The sequence below is a fragment of the Dipodomys merriami genome, unplaced genomic scaffold, assembly GCF_024711535.1.
Source record: "Dipodomys merriami isolate MVZ:Mamm:240054 unplaced genomic scaffold, mDipMer1.0.p SCAF_3, whole genome shotgun sequence".
Classification (NCBI taxonomy): domain Eukaryota; kingdom Metazoa; phylum Chordata; class Mammalia; order Rodentia; family Heteromyidae; genus Dipodomys; species Dipodomys merriami.
Window position 1 is genome coordinate 96,403,447 of NW_027204492.1, and position 17,072 is coordinate 96,420,518.

The 17,072-nt window shown below is 32.3% G+C and overlaps 1 protein-coding gene across 1 annotated transcript in view; it reads right to left on the bottom strand.

The window, feature by feature from the left end:
• The window catches only part of Cfap47 (cilia and flagella associated protein 47), a 223,411-nt gene that overhangs the window by 50,175 nt on the left and 156,164 nt on the right, over positions 1-17,072 (bottom strand). Inside the window, exons 51-54 of the mRNA XM_070039243.1 lie at positions 14,977-15,087; positions 10,359-10,456; positions 3,934-4,109; positions 1,498-1,608 (exon numbers count right to left, since the gene is read on the bottom strand). Coding sequence (XP_069895344.1) covers positions 1,498-1,608; positions 3,934-4,109; positions 10,359-10,456; positions 14,977-15,087 — 496 coding nt within the window. The remainder of the gene's footprint in view (positions 1-1,497; positions 1,609-3,933; positions 4,110-10,358; positions 10,457-14,976; positions 15,088-17,072) is intronic.

Below are 17,072 nucleotides of genomic sequence, written 5' to 3' on the forward strand. Positions count from 1 at the left end.
GGGTGAGGGAAGGGGTGACATTGCTCAAAAAGAAATGCACTCTTTGTTTGGCTTAAGTAACAGTAACCCTTCTGTACATTACCTTTACAAGAACAAGCAATGAATGAAAAAATCATTATTTGTGTCTTTATCGAAAGACCACCTGAAGACACACAAGCTGATGGCCAAATAACACTGGGAGTAAAGATGAAGTCAAGAAAGGCAAGATTGCTGAACACTGGTGGCTCAGGGCTATAATCCTACTTACTCAGGAAGCTGAGATCTGAGAATCATGGTTTCAAGCCAGCCCAGGCAGGAAAGTCCATGAGATTCTTATCCAATAAACTACTGAGAAAAAGCCGGAAGTGGCATTGTGGCTCAAATAGTTGAGCACTTGCCTTAAGCCAAAGAAGTTCAGGGACAGTGCCCAGCCCGAGTTCAAGCCCCAGTACCAACAAATAAATAAATAAATAATAAGATGAAATAAAGACAAGGTTTATGTTCAACATCAGAAACTAAAACAGGCAAAGAAGAGCCCTCTTACAAGTTTCAGAAGGAATATGACCCCACTGGCACCTTGGAATTGGACTTCCAACATCTAGGATTAGATTATAAAACAATAAATGTATGCTGTCCTAAGCTACTCAGTTCATGAGATCTGTTAGAACAGTCATAGGAAGCTACTATAATTACTTGTATAAGTCTCAAGTTAAGAATAATTACTTAAGAAAGAACATTTTGCTAAATTAAGTAAATCCACATTCTATTTTAGAGACACGATATTATCCTTTTCCCTTTATTTCCATCTCTTTTGAATATATTTCAGTTTTAGGAGCAATATTTGCCCATTATTTTATATCTACTACATCCAGCCAAAGAAGCTACAGACTGAGTCTTAAAGCAGTTAACAAAATAACAAATTCACAGTGTTCATCCATAATATTAGAAAGACCTGAAATAATGATGAGCAAATGCCACAAATGATGGCTTATATTTATGCTCAGAGCAAACAATAATCAAGGGAGTTCATAATTTTCAATCAAGTATAGTTTTAATGATTTTGATGTACAAAATAGAAATTGTCATCGTTCAGAATCTTCATGTAATGGTGCATGATAATATACTACATTAAACTCATCTATGTACAGTTTTTCTTATTCAGTTCTTTTCTCACTTATATTCCAAAATACTATAGATTTGATATAGTAAAATTGCATAATCATTGCCAAAATATTAATTTTCAAAGTTTAATAAGGAAAGGTTAGCACGACTTTCATTGGAATGAAATAAATTGCAATCATAAAACTGAATGAGGCAACAATGTCACAACTCATGTTTACTAAAAACTAATAGTTTTCATGTATTAATATATTGTAACACAAGAAAACCATATGTAAAAGGTAATACATTTTTAAATCACTTGTTCTTCTGAAGCATTTTTAAAAAATCAGTTCTCTGCTCCCATCCACTATATCTCCATGCTTACATAAAATAATATTATCAATTTAATAGACTTACTTTCCAAGGTCACATTTTAATTCTGGTATTTTATTTACTTTAGGCAGCAAAGTATGTAATTTTAGCAAAAACCAGAACTCTTCATCATTCTTTTTAGGTTGAAATATAATGCTGGTGGAGAGAAATATTGAAAATGTTGTTAGTATATTTTTTCTTTTGAAAAATGTATTGCTATTATACTTTTTTGGTTGAGATTTGAACTCAGGTATTATCCCTTTCTTCTGTTTTTCTTTTTAAATATATATTTTTATTGTAAAGATACTGTACAGAGGGGTTACAGTTACATGAGTAAGTTAATAAGTGAATTTCCTATTAAGCATTGTTATCCCCTCCTTTGTCTTTCCCCTACCATCCTCTTCTTCCCCACCTCCAAGAAAATTTCAAATTAGTAGAAATAATTGGTTTCAAATACAATATTTGATTACTACTTTGCAATACGTTAAAAATTTTTACTTTGTAACTCAAGAAAAACAACATTGTCAATATGTAAATAAATGCCAGTTTAATTGATGGAAAATGCCTAAATGAGAATATTTAAATGTCTTTCAAGATCAATAACAAGCAGCTTCCTCTCTAATTCATTAAATTCAAGTTCGGTTTGTTGAATGCATGTCTACTTTCATCTGAAGTCCATCAAGTAGCACATGGTTGTGGAAAGCTTTATAAGCAGCATGTGGTCATCTTTGGGAAGAACAGAGTTTTGTCTTAGGCTAAAAGCATAATTCATAATTGGGCCTGTATCTACATTTTGTCATCTTTTATCATATAGCTTCAAACAAATCACATTAACTTTTGGAGATCACTTTCATTATTTATAAATTGTAGGATTCATCCTATTGCTTCTTGATTCTTTGAGAATTGTATGTGTCTATTAGGTAAAATTCAAGTCACAATGACAATGGAGCAAGTAGCCCAAAACTAAGCCAAAATTATCTTTTAATGCATGCCAGCAAAAAAAAAATTAGATCAAGTAAAACTAACAAAATACTATACAGAAACAACTGGGAAATGACATATCCCACACATTTCTAATGGTATGAAATATTTTCTGTGATATGTTTCTTTTCTTCACATTATACTTAATCTTATTATTTACATTTTCAAAAATACACACACAGTAATCTGTTCATTAAAATAAAAGTTATTTAAATATTCCTATGAGATACTGTGCTTGAAGCAGCAATAAATTTATCTTTGAGGATATAATGCTAAATGAAACAAGCCAAACTCAAGAAAACACGTTTTCTCTCATTTAGGGAATCTTAACTTTATGTTTATTGTGAGAATACTGTATAGAGGGGTTACAATTACATGGGCAAGATAATGAGTGCGTTTCTTATCAAGCATTGTTGCCTCCTCCTTTGTTTCCCCTTCTCATCCTTTCCCATCTCCCACCTCCCCACCCCCACCCCACCCCCAAATCTTAACTTTTTAAAGAACATGACCTTAACAAGGAGACAATTTGGAGGTAAACCAGTAGAAGGAGGTAGGAAGAAGAGAGTGTGATTGGGGTGAATATGATCAAAATATATTGTATAAATGTATGAAAATATAATGAAACTATTAAAATTGTAAAAGAAGAATAAAAAGTAATAGAAGGAGTGAATATGATCACATATTATACAGGCATTTATAGATGAAGCAAAGAAATTCCTTTGTATAATTAATATATGCTACTAAAATAAAATAAAATTTAAAAACGGAATTAAAACTAATAAACTCAGAAACAGAGAAGACAATGATGGTTGGCAGAGGTTTGAGTGAGGGTTTAAGATGGTGAAGTTAGTCAAAGGTTATGAAATTTCAGTTGGATAGAATTAAGTTCAGAAGATCTATTATATGAAAATTGATGATCGTTAATAAAATGTTTTATACTTGAAAATTGCTGACAAAATAGAATGTGTTTTCCTAGCAAATCATTGAAGAGTACGTGAATCAATACATATGTTAACATTTTTCAAAATAATGTTGTACACCATAAAATATATAATTTTATTTATCCATTGAATAAATTTATTAATTATTTGATGCAATTATCATACTATGAGAACATTTGACATACTGCTAATATATGTTTATATATATGTATGCATGTATATGTTCTCATATAATACCCTTAATTTTATCTTTGTCACTTAAGGGAATTATTTGTACTAACTTAGAAACAATAAAGAATAATTTTTATCAAGGAAGTTGAGAGTTTAATCTAAGTCCTATGTAATCATTGAATTTGGTTGAGAAGTTGAACTAAAAAAGATTTGGTTAGTAAAACAGAAATTTAACAACTTATATTCCAATAAATAATCATTTTTCATTGAAGCAAAAAATGTAACTATAATACACTGTGTCACAGAATAGTATGAGCACATATAAGGAGATAATTTTCAAAGCTTTTAAATTCAATTTTTAATTTTAATTTAAAAATATAAAGTGTACCTCTCTTCCTTGTAACCTATGGTTGCTGGAGAATATCGCACAATATAGTTAATACATTCTAATGGCTTAATTGTAAATTCTGAGTAACCATTAAGAGCAGGATCTGTTAACTGCACATTCAGTCGAATAAACTTGGTTGTAGAATTAGAAAGAGGTATTTCAATACAAGCTGTTTCCTAGAATTACAAAACAAATACATAGCTTTTAGTGTCAGTACAGTCCTTGTTCTATGTCAAATATAAGAACAACTATTATATATATATATATTTATTTATTTACATATATTTATTTATTTTCTCCTGATCAACTAGTGAACATGTCTTTCCTCATAGGCCTTCCTTGATTAGGCTTAGTAAACTGTAAACATTAATATTTTGATGATGTCTTATTTATTCACAAATGCTCATTTTTTCTCTCTTTTTGGGTCCGGTCGTGGGGCCTGAACTCTGGGCCTGGGCTCTGTCCCTCAGCTCTTCAGCCACAGCGCCACTTCTGCCTTTTTTCTTTTTGCTTATGTGGTGCTGAGGAATCGAACCCAGGGCCTCAGGCATGCAAGGCAAGCACTCTACCACTGAGCCACCTTCCCAGCCCCTTTCTCATAATTTTATTATCTTCAAATAGTTCAACCAAAGGTTTATCATTCAACAAATCAGTTTATAAGTACTATATATCTTCATTAATGTCACCTCTTTTATCTTTTGCCTTCATCCCTTCTGACTTACATTGATATTCTTGATGATAATAAATGTTTATTTCAAAATAGCTAATCGAAAGAATAAATGTTAAAAGTGATGGGTAAAACCAGGCACCAGTGGTAGTTCTTGTAATCTTAGCTACACAGGAGCCTGAGATGTAAGGATCACAGTTCTAAGCCAATCTAGAGATTAAAAGTCTGTTAGACTCATCTCTAATTAACTATGAAAAAGCTGGAAATGGAGCTGTGGCTCACATGGTAGAGTGCTAGCCTTGAGCAAAAACCTTAGGGACAAAGTCCAGACCCCTAAGTTTAAACCCTATGACTAACAGACAAACACATACAAAAAAAGTGATGAATATTCCACATACACTGACCACTACATGTTATATAGAGGTATTGAAATGCCACACTAAATCATATATATGTGTACATTTGTCAGTTAAAAAGAAAATACATGTATTTATATGTATATAAATATGTGTTCATGCATATGTATATATGCATATGCATGTTTGCATATACATATGTATACAAATTGTAACAATTTCTTAATAGCAACTACTACAATGGAACCAATATAATAATAAGAAAGCTATTTGTGAAATTACATTTAAAATATTTTTGCCTGTAACGTTATTTCTATTAAATCTGTTTTTCAATGTTTCCACCACCAGTAACTTGATGTGATCATATGTCAGTTTACTGATGCATTTATAAAACTATCATAGGGCTTAGCTTCCTAAGACATTCCCAAGGGTCACACGAACACACTTGTGCACACACATACATACACACACACACAAACACACACACACACACACACACACACACACCCTATAGTAAAGAATATCAAGTATTATTATCTATACATTGGCCTAGAAAATTTACCTAAAACTTAAGATAGAAAATTGAAATGAAGCATTTTGCTATAGACATTTGTCTTTACCTATCACTTAGATATTTTTCAAAGATAATCACTGTCAGTTCAAGAAAATGTCACATATTCTTCACAGAAGCAAAAATAATGTGATTTTCCACATTTTAACCACAATACAAAATAATTCAATTTTCTGTATATTCCCATCCAAATACACAAATCAGAAAGATTTTACAAACCAATCCCTGAACTTTCCACAATACTTCATATTATATTTAATTCCATTTAACTTAAAAATAATGTTGATTTTAATCCACTCACATCATGAGACCTGTACATGAGATATTTAGATCCTGATCTAAAGAAGAAAAAGTCAGACACCAGGAGCTTCATGCCTATATCCAAGCCACCTCTGGCTATACATACATATATATATATATATATATATGTATATGTATATGTATATGAGATTCTATTTTAACCAGCAAAAAGCAAAATGCCAGAATGGGAGACACCATCCATGAACAAAAAAGCTGATCAGCAGTGCAATACCTTGAGTTCAAACTCCAGTAGTAGCACAAAAATAAATATGTATATAAATACATACATATCTATGTACATACCTACACACATACACACATAGGAAAAGTACTAGCTCCTGGAACTATTTTAGCCCTTAGATAAAACTTTGAATCCAGAATAAAATCATATTTTTAAACCTGCTCTTTTCCCTGAAAACTACAATTCATTCAACAGAACCAAACTTTCATGTTGCATCTTGAGCACAGGAAATGGGGAAGGAAACTATTAAAGCATTTAATTGCAACCATTACACTTTGTCAGCTATGCCAAGTATTACTAGCTGACCACTGGAGAATCGCCAAGTAGGTCTGTATCTGATTCTAAATCTCCGTCACAGAACAGCCTTCAGATAATAATTGTTTTTTTTTATTTTATGTATATATATTATTGTAAAAATATTGTTTTTATTAATATATTGTATTTAATTAAAATATTTTAAACTTAAAATAGAAAAATAAAAATTTAAATTTCATCAATACTTTGATATTATTTTTTTCTAAGCCTAAATAGAAAAAAAACTCATAAAATACACTATTACATAGATTTATATTTTAAATGCCCACACACCAAACATTCTCAAAATAATATAAATTTCTAACTATAAGCAGTTTTTAAGTATATATATGTATATCCATATATATATGGATATATTAATCAAGTATTTTAAAAATATTTGTCATATTCTGTATGTTAAGAACTTTTTTTCATTTATCACTTTATGAGATGATCAAATTTATTCTGTTCTTTAAAATACCACTCTTTATGTTATTGATAAAATTCCATAAATGCCTAGTCATTATAATCAAATAATGTAAAGCAGGTATTGTGTAGATAGGCATGGTGGTACATGCTTTTAATCCTAATTCTCTGAGAGTTTAAGACAGGATGGAGTGTTCAAGGCTAGCTTGGGCAACAAATAAACAGAATATAGAAAAAAATGACATAGTTTTCTTGTTTAAGATGTCCTACCTCATTCCCATACAATTTCATGCTAAATAATTCAAACTTCATGAGGAGTTGAATTTATGTGACTACTTCATGATAAAGTTTTCAATATTTGTGTGTTAACTACCTTGCCAGTGGCATATTCTTCTCCTATGATGAATAGGCCTTTACGGTTAATTTATTGAACATAAATTGGACTGATTTTTTTTTCTTTTTCTTTTTTGTTGGTCATAGGGCCTGAACTCTGGGTCTGGGCACTGTTGCTCACCTATTCAGCTCTACCACTTGAATCATAGCACCACTTTCTGGCTTTTTCTGCTTATGTGGAGCTGAGGAATTGAACCCAGGGCCTCATGCATGCGCTCTACCACTGAGCCAACTTCCTAGCCCCTGGACTGATGGTTTTTGAAACTCGGATAAAATAGTATTGACTATATATGTGGTTGTCTTAAACAATCTTTCATCTTCATATAGGTTTTTTTAGGTTCAACCATAGAGAACATTCCTTTAGAAGGCATCCAGCAATTTTTACTTCCTTTTACTTAAGGGATATTTTAGTGAACATGATGACTGTTCAAAAAATTGCTTCCATTTGTCAGATTCCTTTGTAAAAGCATTAACATATGCATATTCAATCTTGTGAAGTAAAGATTTTAAACAGGAAGAGCATTTACAAGTTGCTAAAATTTAGAATAATGAAAATTCAAATATTCATAAAAGAATGTAATACCATTTTAAATATGTATGAACAGGTATATTTAATTTTGTTATAAACTCTTCCAGAGCAAATTAGAATGCATATGTATTTTTTTAACAAATAAAAGATATTTTCAGCATTTAAATTTCATTTCCATGTTTATCATTTTCTTACAAAGGAAAACACATTTTGAGAAGCTTAAAAACATAATCATTCATCACCTCTTCATACCCTTTAGTAACTTAAGTGCACATGGTCTAAATTCTTGCACCTTGCCATTTGAGTCTCTCTGAAATCTGCCCCTGAGTAGTCTCTGATCAAAATTCCTCCTTCCACTTTTTTTCCCCAAACTTTAGCCTTAACAACTTCTTTTCTGTTTCTCCTATCCTTTTCTGACTCTCTAATGACAAAAAAAAATCATATATACAAAGAGCTTGGATCCCTAAATTACATATGAAGGATGCCACTTACCATCCAGAATCACATACAACAGATGACAATTATTATCTTTTATTGTATTAAGCTATTGAAAATTGGGTAAACTATTGTATGAGATAGAAATTGCGTGACTAATTTTTCTCCAAAATAGTGTAACAACACTTTTTCTAATATACAAATAAAATGATAAATGCTTCTCAGGTTTCTAATTTTATCTGAAAAATTCTCCAAAATAACAACAAAAAAACCCTTCCTAATTTCAGTTATTTTGATTTCTTTAACATCATGTAAATTAGAATACTTCTCCTATTGTTGGTTGTTATTCCTTGAAGGCTTCCTAAAGTAATGCCACAGATCGATGAGACAATATATATTCATTATAGAATAAATATGTAATTTATAAGAGGATTTTGTGTTTGTATATAAATCTAAGTATTGATATGTCTGATATTCTGAATAGTCACCACTTTCTTGAGACAGGGACTTGCTATATAGCCATCTGGCCTGGAACTTTCCATATTGACCAGCTGATTTTAAACTCAGGATCCTCCTTCCTCCACTTCGTGAATGCTGGATGGCTTTAGAAAGCTACCATAGCTGGATTTCTAAAGATTACTCTTCTTTCTTTTTTCAACCTGCAGTGTTAAGAATCAAACCCAAGACCTTGTGCATGTTGTATATTTGAAACTTATTGAATGAAGGCAGCTACTTCAGATGGAACTGAAACTATCGAATTATCATTCTATCTCTTGGGTAATGTTGTCACTTGGTTGCTGGTACACACTTCCACAAAGAGAATAAAAATTGAATTCACTGAGTATTAGCATGAAAAACACTGGGCTTAAATAAATAAAGATATATTTGTATCTATAAATGCTTAATTGACTCAATGATAACTCAATATTCACTATCAGGGAATATTTCTCACCATATCCTCTCACAGAAGATTATCATGAGTTCAATACCAAATGACTGTTCCTGAGGTATAAACACCAAATAATATTAAACATATTGAGGAAACTTCCAATTTTAACTTTATTCATATTGAAATCACAGCCACGTCAACAAGAAAACTGAAGTAAAGGGCATTTTAGAAGTATTATGTAATTCAGAGTAAGTGATAACTTTAATCAGTGTAGGTAATTTTCCTAAATTGAATTGTAAGTTCAAGTAGTTCAGAACCTGGAAGAATCAGGGTGGGAATTGTAAATTAGAAATGTTATTGTCATTCATCTCTCATTCTCATATACAACCACTGAATCTAAGAAAGTCATGCTCCAATTTTATCCTTTACTTAAAACCTAACATTCAATCTGAACCACACAGAATGCACAGTACTGTCAAGGTTGGTTGCTAATGCTTAGCTGGGGGAAACATGGGTTCAAAATGCATTACTATGTGCCTGAGAATTGTGCTAATGCCAGAAACTCCACAAAAAACCTATAGATTTATTTATTTGCATCCATACATAGTCTATGACCTTGAGCAAAACAATTATAAGACAACTTTTAAAACCTATACGTGAGTGCCTTTCAATATTTTCACCATCTATTTTCTATGCTTCCAGGGAAATTTACCCAGAAATTAGGTGGACAAATAATCAATTTTTAGACTTAAATGTTTTAAATGATTCTTCACTTATTTTCTATTTATTGGAGCCAAATTTAAGATTCTATCAAATCTATGGAGAAATCTCTATATACTTTAAAATGAAAACATTTGATCATTCTCAATTTAAATATTTCAGTTGTAACCAAAAGTCAATTACAAGTAATTGAAACATTATTAATTTCAATTAATGCCATCATCTTGTTTCATTTAAATCTTGACTCTTGATAATAGGATTTAATAAATAATTTGAGCACATATTTCATGTCACTTCATTAACTCAAGTAAGAAAATTCAATTCTTTATCATTGCTAGCAAACGTATGCTTGTTGCTCCAAATATGTTTCAAAGTGACTGCTCTAGTTGAAGTATGGAGGAAGAATGCTAATTAGTGCAGTGAATATAAGATATCATATCACAAAAAGATGTTTTCTCAATGCACTGAAAGTCTAAAATTGCTATGACTGCTTTATGTCAAGGTATTTATTTGATATGAAGGTTTTTTGAGGATAGAAAGTTAGTGTACCACAAAAGTTCTGTTTCCCAAATCACTGAGTCTCTGAGCATTGAATGGCACTTACCAAAGCAGAGCAATGCACTTCAATAATATCTCTTGGTGGTCCAGGAGAGCAATGGATCACAATATCATACCAGATTTTAAAGTTTGCATAATTTTCATCTGAAAACAAACAATATCAAAACCTTCTAAATAAACAGGAAAAATTCACAGCATTCTTAACTTGGGCTTCAGAATATAGTTCTTCACACACAAATTTGAGAATCATATACAAAATCATTTTTATGCGGGGGACAGGGAATGTAGTTGTGGAGATGGGAGGGAAGGGATGGTAGGGGAAAAACAAAGGAGGAGGCAACAATGCTTGATAAGAAATATACTCATTACCTTGCTCCTGTAATTGGAACCCCTGTACAGTATTTTCACAATAAAAACTTATTTAAAAAAACAAAAAAAAGCATTTTTAATTAGCTCATTGGGCAAGAGAGCTGAATAGAGGTTATGCACCACAGTTTGTAATAAGAGAAGCCTCATCCTGCATTAGAAAATCCTGTTAAAGCTGCCAGTTATGTGCCTGTCCCAGGAACTCAAATTCTCTACTAAAATAAACTATGGATTTACCTTTAAATCAAAGGTTCATAATGTAAAGAAACAATCCATCTTTCCTCTAATTGGCATATATTTATATATAGGTCTATATAAATGTCTAATGGACACATCACATTTCACAATGGTACATTTTCAGTACATAAGAATTTAGATTGAGGACAAAGTAAGGCATATCAGATAGCAGTTTTCCTGAGAGTATATAAAAGATGCTAGTAATTTAACCCAAGGAAGTCTAGAAAGGATTTTGGGCTAAGTAGTGAGGCAATAATGCCTATAAAGCAGACAGCAGTGCAACGGCAAATGTCCCAAGCCATATCCTCCCCTCTGAAACTGGAGCTCTGAACAATCACAACATTTTGTAAGTGTCTAAAACCTCTCTTATTTGTAGTAACAAATATAGTTTCTATTTTTCTCACCTGTTAGGCTTCTCATCCAGTGTCTAAACAGTTTGTGGCCTTAGATATTCTCTTCTTTTAGTAAATAATATGCATGTTCATATTAATATTTGCAAGTTAAAAATTCAAAACCTTTTAAGCTACTTAGGTAAGTAACTAAACTTTGGGCCTTAGTTCCTTGTTCCAGAAAATAAGGGGCCCACAATATTGTCTTTCTCAGTGTCTCTTTCTTCTAGAAAGTTTTTTTCTTTTTTTCTTTTTTGGTCTATTGTGGGGCTTGAACTCTGGGCCTTGTGCTGTCCCTCAGCTCTTCAGCTCAAGGAGAGCGCGCTACCACTTGAGCCACAACATTACTTCTGGTTTTCTGGTGGTTAATTGGAGATTAGAGTCTCACAGACTTTCCTGCCCAGGCTGGCTTTGAACCGTAATCCTCAGATCTCAGCCTCCTGAGTAGCTAGGATTACAGTCGTGAGCCACCAGTGCCCAGCTGGAAAGCTTTTTTAAAAATTTTTAAATTATCTTTAAGTAGTTGTACAAAGGTGTTGCCATTCAACAAAGCAGTTATGAATTCAATGCAACTTGATCTATGTCACCCTTTTCATCATTCTCTCCATCCTTCCCAATCCTCACCCTTCCCTCAATTTTCTTAATTTTGTAGGAAATTCATTGAATTTTATGATCGCATACTTCCCCTCCTCCTTCTCATCCTTCATCTACCCCCTCCAGCCCCTTGACCGCACCTGCTGTTTCAAGTACCCATTTCCTGGTGTTTATTTTGTTGGGCTGTGAGTTATTTATGAGTTTATTGTTTTGTGCTGCATTGTATGGAATTGTGTAAAATTGAATGATATTGAATGGAATATTGTGTAATATTGAATTACATTGTATTTTCACTGAATGTACTCTACTATTATGTGTTGCACTATGCTGTCTTACATTCCATCTTATTATAACACATAAAACATAAACTGGTAAGCCTGAAAGACATGCCAAACAATTTGAGAAATAGAATTAGAGGTGGTCTAGGTATTTTATTCCAAATATTTGTGAAGAGAGTTCTATTTTATCTCTTTTTTATTGTCAAGGTGATGTACAGAGGGGTTACAGTTACTTAAGTAAAATAATAAGTACATTTCTTGTCAAACATGTTACCTCTTCCCTCATTTTTCTCTTATTTAATCTCTTTTTGTGGTGTTAGTAATGGAACCCAGGATTTGGCATATTCTAGACAAGGTTTCCAACACTAAGCTGTATCCACAGGCACTGTGAAAAGTTCTTAATCTCAATGTTACCTTCTTACTTTGTATTGTCTCCTGTGCTTATTTTGTAGATGCCCTTACAAACTATTAATGTACAGAACATGCAGTTACCAAATGTATACTTGTGTGATCTTACTGAGGAATTTTCTCACATTTGTATGAGTTGACCTTTAATTCTTTTAAAGCAGTTTGAATGTGTTTATATTTAAATACAACTCTCCAAATAAACCAAAGTTCTCTAAATAGAAAATATTTCACTTTCTGTATATCTCAAATGTATTTTTTGATTGTTTCAATGCTTTAATCTCATACAACAATAATACAGATAAGAAAGAGTATAACTGTTGAGATTTCTTTATAGCTCTGAGCTAGTACAAAAAAATTCCTTCAAATCAGAAGACCACTAAACCTTGAAATGACTATCATTATTTTAGATGTTTGGCAAACTCAAAAAACTCCATTCATCTTTGAACAATATTAGTCAAGGTTAACTAGAGCAATAGAAGTAAAAAGAGTGTGTGTGTGTGCTAGTGTTCCTATTTCACTTAAGAACTCTATTACAAATCATTAAATAAAAATATCTCCTTTTGTTTACTTCCTTGTCACTGAACTTTTTCACCAGTTCAATTATTTCTTTTAACTGTTTATGTCTCTGTTGCTTATACATAAAAGAATATGTAGGAAGGCAAAGTCAAAGTTCAGCAAAATAAAACATCAGAAAGCAGGAGGTACTCAAAAGTTATGGGGTCAAGGGAAGAAGGATAAATGAATGAAGAGGTGAAGAGCAGAAGAATTCAGTCAAGAATCCAACGTATATCCTACAAAATTAAGAAGAGTGAGGGAAAGGTTGGGCAGGGAAGGGATGGATGAGAATGTTGAAAGGGATGACATCAATCATATAAACAGTATTCATAAACTGCTTTGTTAAATGGCAACTCTGTTGTACAATTATGTAAGAATAATTGTAAAAATGTAAAAAATAAAGAATAAGACATTTTCCAAGAAACTTGCCTTGCTTATTGCAATTCATCACTAACACATTTTTCACTTGGATTCTATTAAGAATATAACCTGTTTAACAATGTTCAAGGAAAGCTTCATAGCATGAGGAGGAAAAGCACATATATGTATATATACATGTATATATGTGATAAATATTGATTTATATGTGTCTGTCATTGTGTAAGTGCATGTATGTATGTATATACATATTAAAAATAAAGAGAATAAGTAAGCCAATTATTAAACAGAAAAAAGAAATACAAAAGGCAGTTCTCCTAAGAAATGACCCATAAATCCATGAAGAAATATTCAATATCTTTAGACCTACAAGAAATGAAATCAAAATCACAGTGAGATTTATTTATCTTAAGAAAATATTTTGTCTCATCAAGAACATAAACAACAAACACTTTCAAGGATACAAGAAAAATGAACTTTTATACAGTTAGTGAAATGAAATTTAGTGTAGCTACTATTTAAATTAGTATGAAGATTCCTAAAAAATATATAACAGTAGTACTTTTAAATAACCCTGCTATCCCTCTTTCGGTCATATATCTGAAAGAGTGTAAGCCACCATAAAATAGAAATACCTGCATACCTATGTTTATAGTAACACTATTCAGAATAACGAGGCTGTGGAATCAGCTTGAGTGCTTAATGACAGATGAAAAGAGAGTGAACAAATGCAGCAATGGTACTCACTGGACACTATGTGGAAAATGAACTATGCAACTTGTGATTTTGTGATTGGGGATGGGAGGGGAAAACTGGGAGATAGTGAAGGAAGGGGTGACATTTTCCAGAAACAAAAGTACTGTCTACATGACTTATGTAACTATAACCCCTCTGTGATCACCTTTATAACAATAAAAGTATAAAAAGAAAATGCAGTATATAAATATTTGCAATGGAGTATTATTCAGTCATAGAGAAGGATAAAATTATGTTGTTTGTAGAAAAATGGTTGGAACTACAGGCTATCATGTTAAGTGAAAAGTCATGCTCATAAAAACAAAGAGTATACATTTTTTATAATAAGCAAAAGCTAAACCTAAAGCAAAACAGGACAAGAACATATGTAGAAATTACTTGGAAGGTGAAAGAAAGAAACAGTTAGGTAGAATGTGTGAAAGAGTCAACATGAAATCCATTTTAAAATTTCAAGAATGATGAAAAAGGGGTGTGGGAGTATGAGGTTAGAATGGTGTAAGAAAGAGCATTGATGGGGATGCATATGATTAAAGCGTCTTATTTGAATTTATGGAAAATTACAATGGATTATCTCCTGCTTAACCAATGTCTCAATAAAAAAGAAAAAAAAGTGAATGATAATGAGAATTTGTACAGACTGATCAGAAACTATCATAATAAATGTATCTGATTCTTCTTCAAGAAACTATCATAAATAATTTACCTGTTTCTTCTTCAAAAATAATGTGAGAGTCCTCTGATGGGGTTAGTTCATCACTAGTGTCATCCTGAGAACTAATTTCATCTCTGCTCTGAACACAAAATGTAATTGCACCTGCAAGACATAGGTATAAGATGCCAAATTAACCAGGAAGGAATTTTCAAAAACAGTAGTCCCAAGTATTGGTTACTCTATCTAAAAACTTACAAACATAAATCTAAACATTAGTTCTACATGATAGTATGATAATTAAGCTTGTTGAAGTTACAGAACAGTTCAATAAAAGTTCAAATAAATATCAAAATCTCTCTCAAATACTAATGTCAGTAACTTTTCTGAAAATAATAAAGTAGTTGTGTCAATTAATAAATCTGTCTCATCTTTCAGATAACATTGATAATGGGTGACTGTTGTTATGTATTTTCTTCTTTAGTATTATTACTACATTATTAATTATCTCACTGAAAAAAAACATTTATGCTGGGCGCCAGTGGTTCATGCCTGTAATTCTAGCTATTTGAGAGGCTGAGATACGAGAATCACAGTTCAAAGGCAGCCCATGCAAGAAAAATTCATGACACTCTTTTCTCTAACCAACAAAATCTAGAAGTGCAGCTGTGGGCGAAATGTTAAAGTATTAGCCTTAAGCTAAAAGCTTGGGGACAATGCCAGTCCCTAAACTAAAACCCCAGGACTAGTGCATGCACATGTACACTCTCTCTCTCTCTCTCTCTCTCTCTCTCTCTCTCTCTCTCTCTCTCTCTCTCTCTCTCTCTCACACACACACACACACACACACACACACACAAAGTTTTTACATAGCATAATAGTATTATAATATTCCCCATTATGAATGTTCTGAGAATACTTTATATAAAAATAGTGTCAAAAGTTATCACTACCTAGACAATTTGGTACACTAGAATTAACCTATACAAAATTACTATTAATTTTTTAAATATATTTTAATATATTTATGGAAGTATTCCAGAAATGGCCCTTGGTTTCTTCATATCAGGTTAACACATGTGAAGCTTTTCACACAAAACCATAAATGCCTAAGAGAAAAAAAACTGAGATGAAAACATATTTTCACTTGCTTGGGTAAGTAGTATAAATGCTTTGTTGTATTTATAGGCAATTGAAAGATTCTATTAGGTAGATTGTCAAAGATAGTGAAGTATGTCCAATATGGGTGTCACTAGCCACATATAACTATTAAGCCATTAAAATACTTGTCATCTTTTTTTTGCCAGTACTAGGGTTTGAACTGAGGGCCTTATACTTGCTAGACAAGCTGGGCTATATAGTGAGACCTTATCTTAAAAATATGAAACAAAACATTTGTGTAAGGCAGTAGAAAAGATGTTCTAAGAATTCTATTACAACGGAAAATCTTAAGCACATGCAGAAACTAAGAATACATGGTAGCAATACATCATAAGAGTTATTTACTCTCTGTGGTGGTCTGAAGGCTTGGCATTAAGGGTTTTATGTTTCTAATTGCAACCAGAGACACTGCTATGGAATGCTGGAGCCAAAAAATTAGAAAACACAAGCATAGATGACAGAGAGATTGTGGGGAAAACAGGGTCCCAGGGTCCCAAGGCTCACTGGTACTTGGGCCTGGAGTTCCCACAAGCAAGCACATTTATTTGAGTTCACACATGGAAGTTTACTATGGATACATGCAAAAAAAAAAGAAGAAAAAGAAGAAAGTTTCTATACCAATATTACAAGCAGAGTCAAAACAGAGTTCGTGAGAATCACTGGTTCCCTTATTATTTTAAAAATAGAGACTGAAACCCATACAAAGTCCTGATATGTATTTCACTTTAGCCTCTCCAAGGTTAAACTGTCAGAGTAACTGGCATAAATTATTAATTTTTTGTCAGTTGTGGCGCTTGAACTCTAGGCCTGGATGTTGTCCCTCAGTTCTTCAGCTCAAGGCTAGTGCTCTACTACTTGAGCCACAGCACCATTTCTGGTTTTCTGGTGGTTTATTGGAGATAAGCGTCTCATGGACTTTCCTTCCCTGGCTGGCTTTGAACCATGATCCTCAGATCTCAACCTCCTGAGTAGCTAGGATTACAGGCCGG